A 23,287-nucleotide genomic window follows, 5' to 3' on the forward strand; every position below is an offset into this window, starting at 1 on the left:
AATTTTACTAGGAAGACAAAGCATCAACATCTCAAGCTTATTTGGCAAGCTTGGTACCACTGTTTGAAACCAGGGCATGTGTTTAATTTTGAAGTTGTTTTTGGTATTACCCAGGGTATTATTTACCCTTTTGGATAAGGAATATGTCCTTTTAGGTGTGTGACTGTTCTTCCAACAAGTGTCGCTATCAAGAATTGAACTATTGACATTTTAGTTATCCTGAGAATCTAGGAGGTGCTTATATAACTAGACCAACACTTTCTTTGCGTTTAATTTTAAAGTAGGATTAGATATTAAGGTGTTTTACTTGTAATAAACCAAATCACCAAAAAGTTACACCCTATCCACCAAAACAGTCAAAAGTATACATAATATACTAATCTATTACTTCCATAAGAGACTGATAGGCGAAGGATCATATCAAAAAACTAGTTGAGGGACTAATACCATAATTAACCTGGTGGAAGTATTGATTCATCATTCATAAACTAAAAGTATGTAGAAATGTTATTCAAGTACATTTGCAATAGAGATTATGGTTTTCAACCTTGTTTCAGTAATAAGGTATTATATGTTGAGTAATGATATTCTCATATTTTTCTCCATGTCCCTTTTTACTACCGCTTTATAATCGTTGACCATCTAAATAATTTGGCCCAAAGCAAAAATCTTTTAATCAATGATTATAAATTATGTATGAGAAAAGAGGTATGTATAACGAAAATGTGATAATATCATATTTATTGTATTTTTAATCTAATTCACCTGATTAGGATCTTAAATAGAATAAATACGCATAGATGCTTACCAAGTAAATATGGAATAGAGATTAAGGTTTTAAACCTCTGTTTAGTATATAAGGTATTGTATTTTGAGTAATGAAGTATGCTTGAAAGTTGGGTTGGGAAAAAAATGTGAGAATATAATTCTTTCTATTACTTTTACTCCAAATCATGGATTAGGATCTTGATAAAAAAGGGAACATTATCAGAAGATATCGGCGGCATAGAACCTTAATAAGTTGTCCACTATTAAAGCACTTCATGTGATTCTATACTACTTTAATTGATCCAGCAAATCTGGTCCCACAAACTGTGAAGGTGCAGTGCCTTATGTGGACCTATAATATGGCCTTCTAGTCATTCACTTTGAACTAAAAAAACAGAAAGCATTAAATAGTTTCCACTTTCTTGATTCACTCAGCAATTAAGAAATGAAACCTCAACCAAACCTTACTAACATTGGACCAGATAAAGACAAGCTTTATGGCCCGCAAAAGGGTTTCAGAAACTCATCACAGCCTCAAAATCTATGTCAATACAAATATTATCCAACCTACTTGACTGCTAAGGTCATTCAGATAAAACTAGAGGACTTCAAGTGCAATGAAGCTGCATCAATATTCATAGCATAAAAGAGAAGATCAGAGAGGCTAGGTTGGGTAATGAACGTGGTGACAGAGAAACCTTCAGTAGGGAGAAATCTGCAGATTATTATTATTCTAATTTTTGCATGCCTGCTCTTCAAGCATTTTTCAAATGACTAGCACCACAGTACTCCTCATGTATTATGTAATATACCAATATGTATGAATCAGCTTCAAGTGTTAAGCTCATCTAGGCTTCACTTTTTCTTGCTATCAATGTTAAGAACTAAACTATTACTATATACCATCTTACTTTGCTCTCATGATTTTATTGTCTCCCTATGGGATTTAGCAGCAGAAACATAGTTATTGGGTATAGGGTAAGAATATGGGTATGCAATTCATTTTGGTGGTGGTTTGTCATGTGAGACTTTCATTAAGGTGAGCCTAGTGTCAATACGGCAAATTTGATACACAATATGCATGGCTAATGAGCAAAAGTCATGAAACAAGATTGTGTAAAATTGTTGATGTGCATTTACCTATTATGCTAAGTGGAGAGTTAGTTCATGATGAAATGGCATCAAAACTTGGTGAACTAAGTAGTTTTTTACTCTTATTCTTCTAATAAAAAAAGATAGTCTAGTACTAGAAGCTCCCATTTAGTAGAATTTGAGGAGGTTGATGAAAGCAATCTTAATCTTCCAATCTTAATTTAGGAGACACCGTTTCCATAGAACAAAGATCCTATGTTTTAAAAAAAAAATCATGTCTCTATGTTTCTAGTCGATTAAATTTTACTAAGTAATATAAAAATGTTAGATTTTGCTTTTACGACTTTTAGTTTTAATTAAGTGTCATTTTTTATTGAACCGGACACAAATGAAGACATGAAGTAGGACATATGATATCCTCTCATTTTCAGGAATCATTCAAGATTTAAAATCTAAGACAAAATAGACAGAACAGTTGATTATCCCTGTTTTATTGGTTTTAGAGATGTACTGAAATCAATGACAATCTCTTTTTAGTAAATAACTCAAGCTTTTGGAATAGTTGGCTAATGATATAATATTGCTTATAGAATTCCTCATCTATTAGCTATGTGCTATGAATAATGAATCTAATTTGATTTATGCGTATGTATGATTGAACATAGAAGTTACAACAGGAAAAAAACTACGTTTTTTACTATCAAAGCTACGCGTGGTAATTTGAGACATATTGAATATACAGGTAAAACATCGAAATATGCTATGTTAGTTGGTTGACCACTAAAAACATGTTTCATCCATTGAGGGGACAGCATATATTTTTCCATATGAAAGGACAACTTCTTTGGTTTTCCCTTATTCCTAGCTACTATTACAATGTGGCAGCTATGTAATCGCTCACTACACAAAAACCATGGCTAATTATAGCTAAACCAGAAGAAAAAAACAAACATTCTCCGTTGATTTAGATCAACCATTTGTTTTTAGACATAAAAAAACATGTTATATAATAGAGAAGAAAAGAAAGAGGGATCATTTTCCCCACTTGTCTTTTAGCCTCCTAGGAGGCATCTATGCATGTTAATTTTTTTCTGAAAAAATAAGAAGTAAATAAATTTTATAAGGGCATCTAAGCACAATGGCCATTGCAAAAAGTGCTGTCATTCTTATTTTATGCTTTGCATTGGCCAATTATGCAGTTGCTGCCCCAAGGGAAAAGCAAGTTGGTAGTCCTGATATCTTTATGGGTAAAAATGTAGCTCAGGATGTGCTTCTTCCTGGTGAGAAACTAGTTGATGTCACAAGTTTTGGAGCCAAACCTGATGGAGAGACAGACAGCACTCAGGTAAACTAAATTAACATAGTCATGTTATTTTTGTTGTCATTTGAACTTTGGATCAGTATAGAGATAAAAAATGTACAAATAGCTAAACAATCATTTTTTAACTAGTGAAAGATAAAAATAATTGATTTTGTGTAAGTAACATTATCAAAATATATCAGGCTAACAATGTCCATAAATATATAAGGCAAAACTTGTACAATTTTGTGCAACAACTTCTAAATCCATTTTTTGCTTATAACCTACATCCTTATACTTTATGGTTTATGCATTATTAGTTAATAAGTGATGGATGTGTTGGGTATATTTATGTACAGGCTTTTATGGATGCATGGCAAACAACCTGCCATGTTAACAAAGAGCAAAGCAGAATGTATGTTCCTGCTGGAAGATTTCTGGTTTCTCCAATTATCTTTGCAGGGCCATGCCTTAGTCCAAACCCCATAACAATTCAAGTAATTGGAACTGTGTTGGCTAGCACTGATATTTCTGAGTATACAGAAGGTACTTGGCTCCAATTTGAGCACATTGATGGCCTCAAAATTATTGGTGGAGGTACTTTTGATGGACAAGGTAAGGATTCTTGGCAGTTTGTTGAGGACTGCGAAAAAAGAACTCAAACCTGCGTTAGAAATCCTTCTGTAAGTTAATAATATCACTACTATCCTGTGGTTAGTGTTTTTTTTATGTTGTATGATTTGGTCATAATTATATCTTATATCAATGCAGGGTCTTCATTTTGAGCATGTCCGCAATGCACTAATACAGGGTGTTAAATCCGTGAATCCGAAAGGCTTTCACGTATTTGTCACTAACTGTGCAAACTTCAGATTAAGAAGGCTTAAGTTGCTTGCACCAGAAACCAGTCCCAACACCGATGGCATTCATATCAGTCACTCTATCAATGTGAAATTATCAAGAAATGTTATTGCAACTGGTGATGATTGTGTCTCTATCATACAAGGAGCCTATAATGTTACCATCAATAAACTCAAATGTGGCCCTGGACATGGTATTAGGTAAATGTCATTAGCAGAATAATGATATTCTTACAACACTTTTCCTTGCAAACGGATATGCCGAGCCTTAATCCCACTAGATTTAAAATGTGAATGATTTATTTATCTTTTTTTATTATGCATCTCAGTATCGGTAGTCTCGGAAAGTTTCCTGATGAGCTAGAGGTGAAAGGCATTATTGTCAAGAACTGTACAATGATTGGCACAACCAATGGCCTGAGAATCAAATCATGGCCAGACTTATATCCAGGTGGAGCTTCAGATATTAGTTTCACTGACATTATCATGGAAAATGTTAAAAATCCTGTCATCATTGACCAGGAGTATGAGTGTTATCCAAATTGCCAAAAGAAGGTTAGTTTCTTACAATTTCCCCCTTACCATTATTATTATTATTATGTACACAAGTTTGAGCTAGCTAGCTATCATGATGTAACTTTGGAATTAATTGATTTATTTGTGTAAACAGCCATCACTTGTGAAGATAGCAAATGTTCATTTTGCAAATATAAGGGGAACAACAATTTCACCAGTTGCAGTTGATTTAAGGTGCAGCCAATTGAATCCATGTCAAGGAGTTACAATTCAGAACATTAACCTGAAGCTTGCAGGGGGTATCCCTACAACTTCTAGGTGTCAGTTTGCTAGACCTATCTTTGGTGGCATTCTATTCCCACCAGCATGCTCACTATAGGTGCCATAATCACATAAAATGAGTTCTTTTTACCTTCCTAGCTCCACCAAATTTATGTATTAAGAGGAAAGAAGGTACCTTGCTTTTTGTCTAGGACTTACACAGCAGATTATGCCTTGTATATTCATATGTGCTGTGAAATGGGGAAAATGCTTCTTATTTTTTCATTAATGATTTTGAATCTCAGTGGATAATTCAACTTCAACCATTTTTAATGCTTTAAGTGCATTAGGCACTCTGGTTTGTGGGATAAATCATACATATTAACTGGCAGAGAATAACTATGGAAATCGCTATTCCACATAACTAAGAAAATTTTATTACCCCACCAAAGGAAAGGGAAAACGAGTGAAAGTAAAGTTATATCCATACGCTTAACATGGTGATGATCATCTTAACTATAATAAATTAATAACAACTTATATAATTCGATGAAAGTAAGATTAGCGGTTTAAAATCAGTGAGGGTGAACAATATTTATATAAATCATAAATGGATATTCCACTCAATTGAGGGAAAATATATGATATTATGATAATCAGAATCAGAATTATTAATATGAATCATTGAATATTATTTAAACGGTTAATCAAATAATTAATTTTTAATCATCGTGGTTCCAAACCCTCAAATTTTATTGTTCTCATTCTTACCTGTATCACTCCATCTAGGAAGTCTTCAACAAGTCATAAAATGAGATTTTCTTACATATAAAAATATTTTTTAAAAAGTATGATCCAGTTCAAATGACCATACATAAAGGTTCCGAAACAAAATTATTTGTTACAAGACAAACAAATAACATTTATATTTTACAGAAAACCAAAATAAAAATTTATATTAGAAATCAAACTGCACATTTCATTGAATGTGTCTATTATCATTATTATTTAAGACAATAAAAAGAAGATTATAGGGACTCAATTACAAATAATTTTAAAAAGTATGGATCTTATCAAAAGCATTAAAGCTTATGTAATATGTACTACCTGTTTACATATTTTTAAAAGTTTAGACATCTATCTCATAATTTAAAATTAGTCCAGTGTGATACAGAAAATTAAAAAAATTTAACTAGCAACTTAGTTCATTAATCTCTCTGTTTTTAGAATTTTGAACATAAAAATATGTTTGGGCCTAACTATGTAAAACATTGTTTCTGGAAAAAAACGAGTCCAATACTACCACCTTCCCGATTTGGTGGCAATAAGAGAGGTTAGTAAGCGGTGGTTGAAGGTGGAAAATGGCGTACCTGAATGCGAGACGCACCCTAGCATCTACCCTCACACGCGCTCTTTCTTCTTCTTCTTCTTCTTCTGCAACTTCTCGCTCTCGCTTCGCTTCTGCCTTATTCGCCACCGAACAAACCCTACCCCTTTTCGGTTCAGTCAATTTCCCGGTTCGAACCAAATCATCCGGGTCGGGTTACTCCCCATTGAACGACCCGTCACCGAATTGGAGTAACCGTCCCCCGAAAGAGACGATTCTTCTTGATGGCTGCGACTATGAACACTGGCTTATCGTTATGGAGTTCCCTGATAACCCTAAACCCTCTGAGGACGAAATGGTCAATTCGTATGTCAAAACCCTAACCCAAGTTCTCGGAAGGTTCTGTTCCCCGTTTTCTGTTATTCTAATTTCACACACTTCTTTTTTGTAGTTTATACTAAATGAATACTTGTTTTTATTCTAGTGAGGAAGAGGCTAAAAAGAAGATATACTCTGTTTCAACTTCTACATATACTGGTTTTGGTGCCCTTATTTCTGAAGAGCTTTCTTATAAAGTCAAAGGTATTTGATTATTCATTTTTAAAGGTTTTGTTTCTCTTTAGTTTTGCTTCAAATTGCTGTCTGATTCATCAAATTAGAATACTTTAGTTGTTGCTGTGAGCTTGTGACTAGTAATTAAGGTTTTATCCTCAGTGCTGTTGTGCTACCATTTGTTTTATTAGAGACAACTTTATTAAGTGAAATCAACTAAAAAGTGCTTATAAGGTCATAATCTCCTCTGATAAGCTTATTTAAATAAGCAATTCTCATAAGCTCAAATATGATCTTCCAAAATTCCAAACAGCTTATATATGGATATGAGTGGAGGTATTTCTTTTGGAGTTGGACCTTTTAAAAATGTATACATTGTGTATGAGTTTTATACATTGTCATTGCAACACCCATCATTCTTATTTTATCATCATCGACTCTTCAAAAAAGATTTGCACTCTTTATTATATATGATGTCTTAGAGATCTTTTTATTGTTTTTGTTTTTCCAGATACTCAACTTCATTTGTTGTTATTGTGACTTTTGAGATCTAACTAGGAATTGGCATAGCATATTTATGGATAACTGGGTGCCTAATTGATTGTTGTAACATTGTTTTCTGCTTTAATAGAGTTGCCTGGAGTTCTTTGGGTACTACCAGATTCCTATCTTGATGTTCCCAACAAGGATTATGGAGGTAAGTGGAGAAGAATGAAATAGTAAGGGTTTACTTAATTTGTTGGATCCCTGTATGTTTTGATCATTTTCCGGTTTAATTTCAGGTGATTTATTTGTTGATGGGAAAGTAATCCCTAGGCCACAGTATAGATATTCTGAACGGCAACCTAATAATAGGAACAGACCACGGCCAAGGCATGACAGGCGCCGGGAAACAATGCAGGTTGAGAGGAGAGAGCCTCTTCAAAGACAAAACTGGAACCAGGGTCAGGGAGGACCTGTGCAGCAGTCATCTTCAATGAATGACCAAAACTCTGCTCCTGGTGGACACAACTAACCAATGCTTAACAGAAATACCAGTGGATAAATAACTGAACCAAGCTTTTGAAGTGGAGAGTTTTGATTTAAGGTTCAGAGGGCATATTTTAAATGTGATATCTTTTGGAACATTACAATGCCTGCACTTGAAGGGTATCTGATAAGAATATTTAGGACCATTTTGAAGTTGTGTGTGCTCTGCAGATTGCTTCGAATGTTATTGTCATCCTTTTCCATTTATGTTGATATGCAATTCAGATCACAAACTGTTAATTATTGGCAACAATGTGCTTATGTGTAAGGCAATTGTTTGTTTTTGCTTCTGAACTTATTATACTCACCCTGTGTCATATTGATCAAATGTGCCTAATGCATGTCATAGAACCTTAAAAATGTAAGATACATGTTTAGATATCTTTTGTTTTGTTTGTAGTTGAGATCATATGGATTGTTTGCCTTATTGCATTGTATATGCTCTTGCCAATGAGATATATGCTTATTCAGTATAGATGAAAGTTTGTAATTTTTATTTATTTTTTAAAAATAAGCTTAAAATTGCACTACAAATAAGTTTGACTTATATTATAACTTAGCTTATTTTTGTGCGCCAAAATTTGAAGGTTTTATTTCAGATGTTAACTTATTCATTTATATTGAAATGTCAATTTCCATTTTGCTATAATTTCAAGGTTATTTTCCTTCTTATTTACTCTTCCATTAAATTCCATATAAAAAATGTCATATTGTGTGTTATGTTGTAGTAAATATTAATATTAATATTGATTTTAATTTTAATTTTTTAGCCTATTTTATAAAGTAATAAAAAGTTACAATTAGCTTCATAGTATTTTCCTTCTTACTATGTGAAAAACTAGTATTTGTATATAATCTAAATGATTTTATTCAGTTTTTAATTAAGATGTTCAAACGTTATAATATTTATCTTATAGTTTATAATTTCATTGTTTATAAACTAAATTTAAAAATATAATCTGTATTAATCACATGCTAAGTACACTTTAGCTAAAGTACCTGAGTAATTAATGCATGATGAATTGATAAAAATCACAAACTCTGATAGACTTTTTTTGAATAAGAAATACTTGAGATGAGTTAGTTAAGTCCCAAGACAAATTTTAGAAGTACATCCTCCCCATGTCTCATTCCTTGTACCTTAATCTATCCCCTAGTAAGCTTTCCTGTGAGCCTCCATTAGGATTAAAAGAAGAAATGAGAGTTCCTCAATGAAAAACAACCATGTAGAGTTAATTCAATAAGTTAATTGTGAGCACCCACCTAACTTCAAATTTTCATAAACATGCATCAACTCTTTCTCTCTCTTATCTCATCTCTTTCCCGACAAGCTTGGTTTTTTTATTTTACAAAATTAGGCCAGTAGTGAATGAATTAAGAAAAAAAGGTATTATGGTATTTACTCTAAAATTCTAAATAATAAAAAATGTAGAAAAAGAAATGACATCCCGCAATCCATATTACCAAAAATAAGCATTACATCGATCCGATCAAAGATCATGATCAACCTCCTCTGCAAATTTCCTCATCTCTAAAAAAATCAAATTCCTCCTTTTCCATTTCCGAACACCCTCTTCTATTTCCTATCCAATTTTTCAGACATGAATTCCAATTACGGCAAATCTAATTCTAATCAATCCAAACCACCTTCTTCTTCTTCTTCTTCTTCCGTTTCCCTCAACAACTTCAATTTCGATTTCGATCTTGGCATCGGATCCAATCCCCCTAAATCCTTAAACGCTCAGAAAAACCCAAATCCACCTTCATATTCCTATTCTACCCCTTCTTCCCATCCCAGACCCACGTGGCAACCCAACAAGCCATCCTGGACCCACCAACCCGCTCCGGTTCAGACCACCCCGACCGGGTTACCGAGTGGACCCACCTCAATAGTCGGTGACATCTTTGGTAAAAGTTGGGGATCCACTCAAACTCGACCTTCTTCCACCTCCACCATTGGGGTCATTAACAAAAACCCCAATCTCTTTGGTGATTTGGTTAGTTCTGCTTTGGGTCAGGCTCCTAATAAAACTTCTTCTACCTCCAATTCCCCTCTCAAAAATGCATTTCCTGCTTCAAACAAACCCTCCTCATTTTCAATGGGGAATGTTGCAGATTCTTTACCTAAAAATGGTAACGCTGCCACTGCTCAAACTAGTTCTAGTTGGGGGTCTTCTGGTAATTTTGGGGGTCTTGGTGGGAATAGTTTCAATGCTAATAGAATTCCCAATCTTGGTGGTACTTCTATGAGTAGTGGAATTGGGATCAAATCTAATAATAATATTGATAATAACAAAGATCCATTTAGTTCTTTGGCTGGTGGTATTGGATCTAAGCCATCTGTTAGTAAACCCCAAAAGATTAATTCTGAGGGTAATGGTTTTGGAGATTTTCAGAATGCTTCCAAACCAACCCCCACTACTTCATTTCCATCAGGTGGTAGTGCAGGAATTGATATCAATTTTAACGGATTCGCGGCTACGAATCCAGCCCCATCAGGTGGTGGGGATCCAATGGACATGTTTTTCTCAGCTTCCACGGCCAACACGGCTGGAGGTGTATCTGGAGGATTCGGAGGGAAGCCTGCCTCGGAAATGGATGATTGGGGTTTGGAATCTGAAGGTTTTGGAGGTCATGATGCAGGTGGCACAACCACTGAGCTTGAAGGGCTTCCGCCACCTCCTGTTGGGATATCAGGTTCGACTGCGAAAGGAAAGGGGATGGACAGTTACAAGCAGGGTCAGTTTGCTGATGCTATTAAGTGGCTTTCGTGGGCTATCGTCCTTTTAGAGAAAGCTGGGGATAGTGCAGCCACTGAGGAGGTTTTGTCATCCAGGGCTTCTTGTTACAAAGAAGTTGGAGAGTATAAGAAGGCAGTTGCTGATTGTACAAAGGTATACTTTCATATCCTACCATTGACTAGCGGTAATAGTTGTTCGCTGGTGTGGAGTTTGAATCTTACATTATAATATCTCGACTGCGGATTAAGCTTATGAGTTATGAGATAGTTTTTTAAGTTGCCGTTAAGATTGAATTGTTGGATAAAATGAAAGAGTTGTCTCTGCTTGTGAAAAGATAATAAGCTGGCTATAATATGTTATGTTGTTTGTGAATTAACATGTTAAAAGCTTGAGACAAAGACAATAGAATACAAGAGGTAATCAAAACAAGGGTAATATGTCAGTCAATCAATATCGCTGTCATTTAGGGTGTTTGGCAGCGCTTATTTAGGCTTATTTTATCGCATAAACACTTGAGGAAGTGTTTGAAAGAGCTTATCAGGATAGCTGATGAACTTCCAAATAAGCTCTTTTTAGTATGTTTCAGTAGGCTTATTAGTGAAAAAGAGCTTATAAGAAGGTCGTAAGTTCTGATGTGATTATAAGCACTTAGTTATGTTTTTTTTTACCTAAAATGCAACCTAAAGTGAAGACCCTAGGTATCATACTAGCATACTACATATTTAGGTTCCCATTATAATAGATTGAACTACTCCATTTTTTCTTGATCACTATGTACTTTTGAGGAAGTGTATTTTGATCTGCATTTTGTTGTGTAGGTTCTTGAAAATGATGAGACCAACGTATCTGTCCTTGTTCAGCGTGCCCTCTTGTATGAGAGTATGGAAAAGTACAAACTTGGTGCTGAAGACCTGAGGACTGTTCTGAAGATTGATCCCAGTAATAGAATTGCTAAAAGTACTGTTCACCGGTTAGCTAAGATGGCTGAATAAGAATGTTTTTTGTTCTATTATATTTTCCCTTTAATTTTTTTACTTGATATAGATTTACACCATTCCCCCACTTGGCTATGATGTTTAGGGGTGAGATATGTGGGCTGCTTTTGATATATGTCATCCTTCTTATAATTTTCTGTCTATGGTTTATTTCATTCTGGCTTGTTCTTGAAATTAACTTAATATGAATTGCATACTATTTTCCTATTTATGTTTTGTCAAGTGTTTAGATTGTTTGCATATTTGATTTTGTTTGATATACCACATCTTAGTGGAAAGTTAGAAAGGGGCAAGTGTTGTACTCGTCTCTTATTTAAGTGTTTTGTATGTGGGGTGCTAGAGATTTTAAAGCATGGAATATATGGTAACTTTTAGTTATTTTTTCTTTTTTGATAAATTTTTCTAGATAAAAAATGATAATTTAATTTATTATAGTGGAAGTTGTTATATTTTATTGTGTATATAGGTGTACCTTGTAACCATCATGTCGAAGTAAGCATGAAAAACAATCACACCAGAGTTTTATGAAAATTGACTTAACTTATGTCGAAAGATTACCTCAAAAGCACCCTCATTTATAACTTGGGCCAGAGAATAACGTATAATAAAAGTAGCGATGAGCTTGGGAGGAGTTGGATAAGATAAAGTTTGTCCTTCATCTTAAATATTTATTAGGTTATTTTTTCAATCCAAATTCGTCTTAGATCCGAAGGTGAACTCGACTTTGAAGTCGATTGAGTCAGCTTTTAAACTTGACCTTAGACTCTGTTAAAGATAATGTATATTTTTTAAATAAGGTCTTCTCAATATTGCTTATTATTATGATTATGTAATTTAACATATAAAATGATAATATGTAAATATTTTTTTAATCATATACATATATGATAAAAATTAGACAAACAATATATAAAAATATATTATTATTTTATACATAATTGAATTTGTATATACAAATATAATCAATGAATGAACATGAATTAGGTTCAGGTAATGTTTATCCCTTAACTTACCATAAAAATTGTTTTGATCTAATATTTTGAATCTATACTCCTCTCTAGACAGGATGAAACTCAATCACATTTACCTAAATTTGGGTGAGGTGATAGAGTATGATATTGCACACTTGCAATAAAAATCATTATTTTATCATTTATTTGGAATCCCACAAGCCAATGAAATCATCTAGTCATATTCTGGAATGTCCACACTCGCACATATCCGCGCGTGTCATCTAAGCCCTCCCCTTCTTTATATAAAACTGTAGCAACCCCATTGTTATAAGTTGAGTGAGTCACCACCTCACTTGATTGTGAATTGCGATAACCATGTCGATCGATCACATCATAGTGAAGGAGCTGAAGGACGAGTCCGATTTCGATGCTATAGCTTCCTCCGACGGTTACATCTCCATATGCGGCTTCGGTTCTCTCCTTTCCGGTGCGTACTTTAACGGTTAAAGTCACTGGTTTTTTATGCTCCGTTTGATCAATTTCCTTCTTTATTATTATAATACCAATATCAATTATTCTAACGGCATGTCGTTTGAGGCAGAGAAAAGTGCCAGAAGCACATTCCCGGATCTCACTGGATTCAGAATCGCCACTTTGACCGGATTCCGCCGTGTGTTCAATGTCGTCGGAGGCTTCTTTTTCTCTCACGGCATTACCAATATCAAAACTGAGGAAATTGCGGCGCTCTCTGTTGTGCCTTGTGAGGGTGAAACTATTTTACTCACAGTTTTTGAGATCAAGAAAACTGAGGTAAGGTATTCATTTCTCTGTTCTTTCAATTACTTGTGAGACGAATTGATTTTATTTCTGTCAATAAATTTTAACTGATCAATTTGTTTTTTAATGTTCCTTTCCCAACGAATCAGATTCCAGCTTTTATTAGAAGGGAGCGTGAATATAGCTTTTTAGCTGTGAGTTGTTAGTTGTCTTTTGTTTATAAATTTGTTCTGATGATGATAATATAAAATGTATCCATATTGACAATTGCTTCAATTATAATTTGATTTTTTGTTTTTCTCTGTTACAGGTTGTCCCTGAATCACTAGATGGGAAGCCCCATGCCAATCCAGCAGTATGTTATTCCAATGTTAAACTGCACCAATCATCTTATTTTAACTTTAAAGTCCATCATGTGGTGTAGTTGTGGTTATATGGTACTACAAGTAAAAATTGGGAGAAAATATATTTTTGGGTACACATATTGCTGCTCCACAACTTGTGTCACATGCCAATGGTACATGCAGTGTCAATGTATGGGACACTCCCAAAATATAACTATAGAAATTTCTAAAATCACAACACTAGGTCACAATTTGGCACCACAACTTAAAACCTTCACCAGAAATCACAGAATATTATTATTTTAGATTTATGTGTGTGGGGTCCTATCAATGCAGGTTCTTTGTGCTTCTTCCACCGATGAGGAATTCTTTAAACTTAAATGCACAGGTAATGTTTCTAGTTTGATTGGTTTAGAGATCAGAAATGTTATTTTGAGAACTAGTTTTCAACAATTTTGTTTTTTAGATGAGTTGTATACATGTAGAGATAAAAATGAAAAATAAATAGCAGGTATAAATATTTTGATTTGTATCAATAAGACAAGTTGTAGAAATTTACTCATTTGTTTAGAAATTGACATAAATAATCACTGCTATAACTAGAAGATTGGCTTATGGCCTCTACCATTTTTTTCTGCAGAGGGCAGGGAAATATATTTCCAACAATATGGAGACTATAAGGTCCATAAGATTTGGCGGGATGATGTTTTACCTTGCCGTGTTTATCTTCGTCACTGGTATGTACAATGTTTAAATCTATTGCTTGAGAAATCCAATGTTCTAATTCATTAGCATATACCTCTATGATAGAGGCTCTATCTGTTAAAAATGACATTTGTAGAACATATTTTAATGCAATCTTACATGTATGATGTGTACCTGTAAAATTAACTTCTCGTAATGAACTATTGCAGTGTGCTAGCAGCAAAAAGCCTTGGTGATGAAGCATACAATAACTTTTTGGATCATACCTTTCTTGCAGACCGTAAAACAACAATACGTCAATATTTTGAAAAAGTGGGTACTAGCATCATGGATGAAGAGCCCCCCGAGTCTTTGAAAACTCGTTATGGTGGTTCTTCATAGGACCCATTACCCCAAGTAATTATGACATAGGCAAGGTTTGGATACAAGTTATGACTAGAGTCACCGCATCAATTTGCGAACAAAATACTTAAAGTGGCTCATTTTTTTTATATATTTTTGTCAAGCTAGAATAAGATATTAAAGTGACCTCAGGAACCAGCAAGTTGCAAACAAAGTTGTTTTTTTAACAATTACTGAAATATCATGGAGTGGAACTCATCCTTGTTGTACATTGAAGTATTGAAGTTGAGGTTATTATGCTGAATAAAAAACAAGGTATGGTATTCTAATCGTTTAAATAACATAAGTTAATTGCAAATGGAGAAAGTGTGAGGAGAAAGAGATTTTGGTATGCGGTAATTAAGGGTGGAAACAGGTCAGACTAAACTTTACCTTAAATAGGCCCAGTCTATATAGCATATAGGAACCTGAGCCTGGCCTGTTTAAAAAAAAATTCAAAGCCTGAGTCTGACCTGTTTAAAAGCCTGGTCTGGCCTGTTAGTCTGTTTAAAGGTCTATTATACTATATAGTCATGAAATATGTTATTATGTCTACATTTAAATAGGCTTATAGGCCTACTTTTAGTTAGGTTCATCTAATTCTAATAATTAAATTATATTTTTATATACATTTTTATATTAATATTACATATATAATAATATTATTTATATTAAAATAGTATAAATTCAATTCAACATTCATATATAAAAAATTGCAGTTTCCACCCTCAGCAGTAATACAACCAACTACTCCAACATTGCAGTTTTCCATATATCAATAATAAATTGATAGTGGCATAGGGACGGAGAAGGACAAGGATTTGTTGTCTTAAATCATGTCTCAGACCAATCATATTATGACATGTTAATTAAAAAAAATTAAATATTCATAATTTTATCAATTTTGCTTCATTATGATTGGTCAGGGACGTGGTTGGGGACAAGAGATCCCCATCCGACTGAGAATGGGAGGTTACGTCCACTGTATGCAATTTGGTAGCATATCAGCAATTGTCATTGAATGATTCTCTGAATCAAATTTTTTTTCCTAGATCTTTTATTTTTACATGCGTCTAAAAATACATTTAAAAAACAGAAAAACAATTAAAAATTACAAGATTTTGGCTGTAAAAATAAAGTTGTTATATTTCTAATTCGTTTCTGGTTTTATTACCTGTAGTGTAGTTGCATGACTGGATGTGATGATAATAAATATGGTTGATAAAATATTTTTTCTTGCCAAATTCCTTAGGGCCCGTGGTCAATATATTCATGAAGAATTGCTTAATTCATTACCATGTTGGAATTGTGACATGTGGCGAAAATAAAAATTCAACAATCATAATTTTAAATTATTTTTTAATAAAATAAATTATAAATTTCATTTTCCATTATAATGAGAGGAGTTGTGCTCATTTATGAAGGTGTTAGACAGTGCACGTTCCATAACAAGAACACAATGACAAGTGCCATTTTTTTCATATATATATTGAGAGTTACCCACTTAAATAGGATTGTCTCCTCATGCACTAGTTTATTGTTTTGTATAAGAATAAAATGTGGCTTAGCAACCAAAATATACCTATCTTATCTTAACTAGAGTTTCATACAATACTCGTGTTAATAAAAATATGACATATCAATTAAAAAAATTAAATTTATAATATTATTATTATTTTTGTTTTATTATTATTGACACGAGACAACCTATAAGACAATATATGTGACAATAAATCTCTGTTTTAAGGTTTTTTCTAACAAACCTACTAATTTTAATTATATAAAAGACTAAAAGAGTGGTGCTAAATAGCTAGTTTTCATGATTATTTGAGTCTATTTTAGATGAAAGGGTAAAATGTATCCGATGTCCTGTATTGAGAATACAGCAATATTAGCAGGGCTTACAATTTTTTCATCTGCAAAATTCAAACCTTGAAATCCTGCTTAGATGGAAAAGTTGATATTACTATGGAGATAATGTTATAGGACGTGACCATAAAAACTTTTAAAGCAGCTTAGGATGAATTGGGAGAGTTTTTCTCCTATTCCCCAACGCCAGAATATTGAGTAGCATTGTGAATCTGTGACTTATGAAGCCCAGAGATGTTAAATGCATCAAGACAACTAAGAAAGGTTAATTGCTGAAACTGAAGCCTAATCGTAATTGTTTGTTTATATACTTTAATTAACACAATTAAGTTTTAGACCATGTTCTTGTTCACCATAGATATTGGGGCAATTGAGTGGAGCAAAATAGCAAGTAGCAAGCCACGAGTACCATTCGAAGATCGTATTCGTATATGTTGATGCTGATCTAGCAAATTTCAATCAAGCAAGAATATAAGTATAACGTGAAGTTCATATAGATACTAGATAGAGAGAGTGGATGAGTTTTGTCTTCATAGCAGCATCGCAAGTCCCACACCGTAGCTTTTATAAACATGAGACTGGGTAGCTGCATATAAATAGATGAGAGCATTACGATTTATAACTAACCTGTCCTGTCAGGGGGTGAAAGGCGACCTGTTAATGATCGTAAAGAGACGACGGGTCGTGCCAACACCTATTAAGACGAACACACTCTTATAAGACGAGTGAGACCCGCCCTACTTTGGTTGGGACTTGCCCGTCAATTTTTGGAAGCTTCTCTAACTTGGAGAGGCTCACTAATCTTAAATCATTTTAATACTTTTTTATTTTTCATTTTTCTATATTTTTCATGGCGATCTCGTTTTGAAAATTTGTAGAACCATTTTTTAAGTTTTTGATTTTATAATAAACAATCGTTTTCTTCTTTTTCTAACATTTCTGAGGGAAAACACATAACCATACTATGATGACTTGCTTAGGGATGTTGAATATCGAGTTTTTCGGTCTACTGTAAGTGCGCTTGCATCTTAGCCTTCAGATTAGGAGCTAGGCTTTTGATTTGTTTATTTTCTTTTTTTATTTGAAATTCATGCTACACCTTTAGGATTTGTAATCCAACGTTTAGTAATAAAAAAAGATTAAATAAACCCTTCTACAAAAGAAATTCCCTTTCCACATCCTTCCAATGTTAATTTTCTCTTATTCACATCGGTTTTTGTATTTAATATACACTGTTCAGTATAATGATTTATACATAATCATTGTGTTATTAACTATTTATTAATGATGTTAAATATGAATGATAGATAATATAGTGACAATGTATAGAACTCTTACAATATTAATTAATATATATTTTTCTATTTTGGGTGGGAGAAATTACCTTGGGCTACACATGAACAGGGAATATTATTGGGCATATATAATTGAGCATTGGACTTTCAATTCCTATATATTGGGCTATGGGATAGTAGGAGCTGCATAATAATAAAATAAAATTCGTAGCACCTTAACTCTTCTGGAATTTGTCCCCATGCTAATAAGACAAAGACTATCTTGGATGTATTTGCTTCTAAACGATAAAAACAAATTTTCAGTTACCAATGCGTTAAACGAATATACAATTAATTCTTTCATTCAAATTTCTACCGCTTGAAGAAGAGAATTAATATTATATATAAAGCCAAAATTTGAAATAATTTCCCTCATAGTGTAATTTTTATTTTCTATATTGCCCTTAATATTATCTAATTTTTACAAAAAAAAACTATATAATCCTAAGCAACTACCACCAATACATTAATTAACCACATATCTCACCTTAAATTAAACATTATCATAATCACACAAAAAATATAATATAAAGTACACCGAACACAACAAATACATTTTAATTCAAAAAAAATGAAATATATAAAAATTGAATATGTAGTATCACACAATATTCGTCGGCAGTCACGAAGTGCCTGTACACATTAGTTTAATATAAAATAAAAGGTACATGGCAATATACAGTTATTTATTGCACCGTGTCATATGCTCCATATTCAAAGATGGGTGTTTTTTTAGAGGTAAAATTTATTAAAAGAGTTTTATTTCTTCGAATATTTCCTCATCTAATGACTGTGTTGAAACTTATTAGTTGTTAAATACATGTTTTCTAATAAAAGTAATATATATATAATGAAATTGATAAATATGTACTACAATATATATATATATATATATATATATATATAGTCACTAGTTGAACTGAACGAATCCTTTTTACAAAAATAGGAAATTAGAAATGGTTTTTAGCTGTTTGGGAATTCAGGGTCAAAACCAAGTTGAACGAGTACAAATAACTTTCCTCTCAATGGCATTGAGACTCCAAGTTATAACATTTCACGTAAGACCCAACTAACACATGTCTTTGATCATTTTTTTAACCTACTCAATGATACCTTCCCACTCTTTTTATGAGTTGACTTTTGTCCACAACAATTTTAACGTGAATTTATGTTACTTCTTTCATTCATATTCGTCAACTAATGTTAACGGCTTTATCTATATGTAAGTGGTATTTGACAAATCATTGAATGACATGTAATTGTGACATTAAAATTTTGGAGCATAAGAAACTATTCTCATTTGACAGTTGGAGACTAGTTTATTTAAGATGACATAAATATCATTAAACAAGTTTTAGTCTCTTCAATAAAATATTTCCATATACACAGCAAAAAGAACTTTAAGAAACTTTTATTGGTAATTATCACAGAGTTACTTAGGATGTTCTACTTTCAGCTGTGGAGTATGTGTTACTAAGTAGGTGTTGTTTGCTATAAAGATGAAGAAACGGTCGAAAATGGAAACAACATAACTTACTACTAAAGGTTACTCTTATTTTCACTATTTATAACCCCTTCCTTTTTAAACGTTTTGTCATTCACTTTCATATTAAAAAAATAACACTCTGAAATGGGAAGAAAGGGAGAAGAATCAGATTCCAAGACCCAGTTGGTATTAGAGATTTGCTCCATTTCCACACGTTCTGTTGTTTGTGTTCATAAACATGTTTCAAGCACTGCCAAGGAAACTTTCATTGATTGGTATTGCATTCTTGGAGTATGTTTTTGAAACTTTCTTGTTTATTATGCAAACTAACTAGTTATCAGTTTTGTGGGTTCTTTTTGTATGATGCAAAATTTGTTTCCATATAGGTGGAAGAAAATGCAGGTGTGAATACCATTCGCAAGAGATACCATAAACTGGGTATGTTTAACTTATTTTATGCTTATGTGAAATCCACATTCTCTTTCTTTCTCTCATTATTGGATAATGAGGAGTTTTGCTTTTTTGTCTGCAGCTTTGCAAGTTCATCCAGATAAGAATAAACACCCCAAGGCTGAAATTGCTTTCAAGCTTGTTTCTGAGGTTACTTTCTGATATTTTATTTTCATTTTTGTTGGTTAGCCACTTAATCTTCTAGTACTATAACAATGAGCATTGATTCTTTGATGATTCAAGATTGTATAAAAGACTTAAAAAGTAAATATTTTGGTCTAGTGAAAGAGGTGGAACACATTACCTCTTGTTATATTTGTACTCCAAAAATGATACAATGCTAAGTTTGAGTATTTGTATTTTTGATCAACCCCTCTACAATAATTTACTGCAAATTCTGAGTAAAATGGAATGCAATACCATCTCATGACTCTCATTTTTTGTGTAGGCATATATTTGCCTATCTAATGCTGCAAAGAGAAAAACCTTTGACTTGGAGAGGCATAAGAATTTCTGCATTGAGTGCAAAAGAATCCTTTATACATCCGGCAATTTTGTCGCCCCAGGCAATTCAAGTGGTTCAGGCTTCAAGGTATGGCGTATTATCAGCAGATCAAAATCTTGCAAACTCTGGAGAAATATTAGGGATATGAGAGATAGATTCAGAGAGGAGGCCAAGGTGATAGAGGATTGTTTACATGCAAATTCAATGGTGTCAAGAAAAGAATCTTCACTCTATAATCCACTTGACTATGTACAAAGAAGCAAGTCACTGCATAGATTTGAGAAAGAAACACCTGTTTTCAATCCATCAGATTACTTGCACCAAGAGTACCCTCACCTGAGGAGCCAGATTTACAAGAATTCTGCCACATTTTGGTTCTTAATAGACACAAAGTATGCTGCACAATGATAATGGAGGAACCGAGTACGTCTCCCCTGTTTTTGAGGTCAAATCAAGGAGTATGTTTACAAGCAAATTTGCTTATGTGCCATCAAAATGTTAGCTTCAAACAGATTCAAATTCAATGAACAATTTGATTGTCACATTCCTGCTTTTTATTTGCATTTCATTGCAAACTTTTTATGATATATGGCTACTCCTTTTAGAACTTCCAAGTGTCAAAAATGAATGTTAAACAAATGAAACACCCATATTTCATAAGGCCAATAAACCACACATGGTGCAATAGCCCAATAGATTTCCTAAGATAAGGCAATTCAATGCAGATTAAAATATGCAAACATAGATCATTACATAAGGTAATGACGATGAACATTAACTGTATTTGTTTGGTTGTCAAAATTTTGACAACAGCAGCTTTCTCCATACCAACTTTAGTTTATGCCTTTTAACTCATTTGCTACATATCCAGAAAAGGAACTGGTTATGGCCTCCATATCACAACATAAATGTGTATTAGCTTCTGATACTGTGTGCCAACGGTCGGACGGAGATACAGTTCCCTTCTTCATGCACCGTAGGTAACAATTATTGAGTTGCTACTTCTGGATTTTTCTTGAGAATTTCCACTGTCAACCAAAGGCTATAGATCCTTTTAGGCAAGCTTATGCACTTTTGTATCTGGTGATTCTAAAAATGCAGAAATAACCTTTACAGGTGCTGTTACAATGTCAAAACAACAGGAAAACATAAAAAAATCACAGTCCTTTGGTGAATATCTTCAAAAATCACAGGTAATTGGACTGTTCCTAGATTTGAATATCATCAAAATTTCGGTGAACACAAAATAAACTGCACAAGTAACCAATTACCAATCATTTCTTTATGAAAATAATTTAATCAATAGCAAAGGTTAAACATCCATATAAACACAAATGAAACAAGAAAGGATGATTAAATTATTACAAGTAAAGCTAACACAACCCACCTCAGCAAGACCGCTATTGATCGATAGCTCTTGCCATCTAAGTGATCTAACATTCGGGTCTTTCTTCCCACTCTCAGCAAGGTCAGGATCAAACATAGATGTTTTATCTTTATTGGGTTAATCCATTGCAACTTCTATGTCTTCCTTGGATTCCTTGTCACCAAGTAAAATTTTCGAAGTTTCGGCCCGGGCTCTTGCTTCTGACTGATCCTGATAGTAGTCCAAATGAAAAGTGGTTAATATAGCTGCTTTGAAGTACAGAAAACAGAAAAAAAAAGGTAGGTTTAAAAGTAACCTTGAGAAAAAGAGATGGTATACATGAATTCAGAGAAGCAAGATCTTCAAGACTGAAATATCGTGAACAATTAGAAAGAGATGTTTTCCATTCTATAAAATTCACAAGTAAAGAACAGAATTTAGAAACATACAACCCGAAAAGATATCAACCATATCATATTAAGCTTGTGTGATTATGAAGATATAAACCATACAAGCTTAATATGAAACAAAAATCTCGTTATATATAAATAACAACTATTGAGAAGAAATCAGAAGCAGAATAGGAACCAAACGAACCTTTGTTATAAGTTTTGTGTCATCAACAACTAAAAGGACACAAACCAGCACCTGAAAGTTCAATCAAACAAATTGTATATGAATATTAAAGTCTGAATGAAAGGTAACTTAGGAGAGATTAAAAGTTACCGGAAACATGATTTTCATTCACTGATAAAATGGGTTTTTTGCTTCTTTTGCAATTTGAACATGTTATTCTATAAGTATTAGAATGAATAGAGTATAAAGTATCAACTACATAGGTGAAGCAACTATTGAGTGAATATTTTTTTGGTTTCCTACAAGTATCTTCGCACTGGAAGCAATCATGTCCGAGGTGGGAGGTATGTGGGGCTGACTCTCCCAGCGGACATTTTTTTCATCCACAAGACTCGAATTCGAGACTTTGCTTAAGGGAAATCAAACATGTACCACTTGAACCAACGCCCGTTAGTAGTATTTAGTGAATATGTTAAGTAATACAAGTTTATCAATATATTTTCAATTTGCGCGGAAGACGGATGGGGATCACATGTCCCATTGGGTATCCCCATCCAATCAGAAAATTTTATTGAATTAAAAATAAAATTTATAATAACATAAATTAATATTTGTACTCTATTTTATGAGATTTTATTGCCTTGATATATGAGGGCAAGATTTTCTTGGGGACAGACTATCCTTGTCCCAGGAAGACATAACAAATTAACTATCATGCATACATATTGATGATATGCAGTTTTGTCTACATGCCCCTTCCATCCTTTGATATTCTTCTTTCTTTCCTAAAATGGAGACTGAAGTTGCAGAAAAATGTCATATCGGAGTAGGAATCCTCTATAATACTGGCGACCGGCAAGTAGAGAGAGAAAATAAAAAGAAAAAACGACATTGTGTGACACTTGTATCCTTTTATATATAATGAAATAATATTTTTGTTATTGAAAATAGAAGTAAAAAGAATTCCCCTCTCCATCACTCGAAAGATCTTAGTTTGTCAGATTCAATCATCGTGAGTACACTGCACATTTCTACCTTATTTTACTCGCAGAATTTCAATTTTGGCTCCATCCTTGAGCCAATTATTCCAACAAGGAGAG

The 23,287-nt window shown here is 33.3% G+C and overlaps 5 protein-coding genes across 6 annotated transcripts; all 5 read left to right on the forward strand.

Moving 5' to 3' along the window:
* LOC109361668 (exopolygalacturonase-like) lies at positions 2,889–5,099 on the forward strand. Its single transcript, XM_019607187.1, has 5 exons — positions 2,889–3,205; positions 3,520–3,843; positions 3,932–4,221; positions 4,350–4,575; positions 4,691–5,099. Exons 1-5 carry the CDS (start codon positions 2,999–3,001, stop codon positions 4,913–4,915), a joined length of 1,272 nt encoding a protein of 423 aa, XP_019462732.1. The 5' UTR covers positions 2,889–2,998; the 3' UTR covers positions 4,916–5,099.
* LOC109363061 (multiple organellar RNA editing factor 3, mitochondrial) lies at positions 6,082–8,086 on the forward strand. The gene is made up of 4 exons (XM_019609233.1): positions 6,082–6,523; positions 6,609–6,706; positions 7,308–7,373; positions 7,459–8,086. Exons 1-4 carry the CDS (start codon positions 6,159–6,161, stop codon positions 7,689–7,691), a joined length of 762 nt encoding a protein of 253 aa, XP_019464778.1. The 5' UTR covers positions 6,082–6,158; the 3' UTR covers positions 7,692–8,086.
* LOC109361613 (nuclear pore complex protein Nup214-like) lies at positions 8,902–11,788 on the forward strand. The gene is made up of 2 exons (XM_019607122.1): positions 8,902–10,599; positions 11,265–11,788. Exons 1-2 carry the CDS (start codon positions 9,307–9,309, stop codon positions 11,436–11,438), a joined length of 1,467 nt encoding a protein of 488 aa, XP_019462667.1. The 5' UTR covers positions 8,902–9,306; the 3' UTR covers positions 11,439–11,788.
* LOC109361556 lies at positions 12,585–14,900 on the forward strand. 2 transcript variants are annotated; one of them, XM_019607046.1, is made up of 7 exons: positions 12,585–12,881; positions 12,996–13,204; positions 13,321–13,365; positions 13,482–13,526; positions 13,852–13,903; positions 14,156–14,252; positions 14,430–14,893. In XM_019607046.1, exons 1-7 carry the CDS (start codon positions 12,770–12,772, stop codon positions 14,599–14,601), a joined length of 732 nt encoding a protein of 243 aa, XP_019462591.1. In that variant the 5' UTR covers positions 12,585–12,769; the 3' UTR covers positions 14,602–14,893. The 2 variants fall into 2 exon arrangements, with proteins under 2 accessions (XP_019462591.1, XP_019462592.1); XM_019607047.1 differs by having other exon boundaries at positions 12,820–12,928; positions 12,962–13,204; positions 14,430–14,900.
* Positions 19,435–20,756, forward strand: LOC109361558. The gene is made up of 4 exons (XM_019607048.1): positions 19,435–19,581; positions 19,677–19,728; positions 19,823–19,890; positions 20,189–20,756. Exons 1-4 carry the CDS (start codon positions 19,435–19,437, stop codon positions 20,651–20,653), a joined length of 732 nt encoding a protein of 243 aa, XP_019462593.1. The 3' UTR covers positions 20,654–20,756.

Source organism: Lupinus angustifolius, chromosome LG12 (assembly GCF_001865875.1).
Source record: "Lupinus angustifolius cultivar Tanjil chromosome LG12, LupAngTanjil_v1.0, whole genome shotgun sequence".
NCBI classification, from domain to species: domain Eukaryota; kingdom Viridiplantae; phylum Streptophyta; class Magnoliopsida; order Fabales; family Fabaceae; genus Lupinus; species Lupinus angustifolius.

What these genes read in the sequence shown, in the direction of transcription:
- LOC109361668 (XM_019607187.1), top strand. Translation starts at nt 2,999, where the DNA reads ATGGCCATTGCAAAAAGTGCTGTCATTCTTATTTTATGCTTTGCATTG. An exon ending in GAGAGACAGACAGCACTCAG is followed by an intron (nt 3,206 to 3,519) that starts GTAAACTAAATT and finishes ATTTATGTACAG; the next exon opens with GCTTTTATGGATGCATGGCA. An exon ending in ATCCAAATTGCCAAAAGAAG is followed by an intron (nt 4,576 to 4,690) that starts GTTAGTTTCTTA and finishes TTGTGTAAACAG; the next exon opens with CCATCACTTGTGAAGATAGC.
- LOC109363061 (XM_019609233.1), top strand. Translation starts at nt 6,159, where the DNA reads ATGGCGTACCTGAATGCGAGACGCACCCTAGCATCTACCCTCACACGC. An exon ending in CTAACCCAAGTTCTCGGAAG is followed by an intron (nt 6,524 to 6,608) that starts GTTCTGTTCCCC and finishes TTTTTATTCTAG; the next exon opens with TGAGGAAGAGGCTAAAAAGA. An exon ending in GCTTTCTTATAAAGTCAAAG is followed by an intron (nt 6,707 to 7,307) that starts GTATTTGATTAT and finishes CTGCTTTAATAG; the next exon opens with AGTTGCCTGGAGTTCTTTGG.
- LOC109361613 (XM_019607122.1), top strand. Translation starts at nt 9,307, where the DNA reads ATGAATTCCAATTACGGCAAATCTAATTCTAATCAATCCAAACCACCT. An exon ending in CAGTTGCTGATTGTACAAAG is followed by an intron (nt 10,600 to 11,264) that starts GTATACTTTCAT and finishes TTTGTTGTGTAG; the next exon opens with GTTCTTGAAAATGATGAGAC.
- LOC109361556 (XM_019607046.1), top strand. Translation starts at nt 12,770, where the DNA reads ATGTCGATCGATCACATCATAGTGAAGGAGCTGAAGGACGAGTCCGAT. An exon ending in CTTTAAACTTAAATGCACAG is followed by an intron (nt 13,904 to 14,155) that starts GTAATGTTTCTA and finishes TTTTTTCTGCAG; the next exon opens with AGGGCAGGGAAATATATTTC. An exon ending in CGTGTTTATCTTCGTCACTG is followed by an intron (nt 14,253 to 14,429) that starts GTATGTACAATG and finishes GAACTATTGCAG; the next exon opens with TGTGCTAGCAGCAAAAAGCC.
- LOC109361558 (XM_019607048.1), top strand. Translation starts at nt 19,435, where the DNA reads ATGGGAAGAAAGGGAGAAGAATCAGATTCCAAGACCCAGTTGGTATTA. An exon ending in ATTGGTATTGCATTCTTGGA is followed by an intron (nt 19,582 to 19,676) that starts GTATGTTTTTGA and finishes GTTTCCATATAG; the next exon opens with GTGGAAGAAAATGCAGGTGT. An exon ending in CTTTCAAGCTTGTTTCTGAG is followed by an intron (nt 19,891 to 20,188) that starts GTTACTTTCTGA and finishes TTTTTTGTGTAG; the next exon opens with GCATATATTTGCCTATCTAA.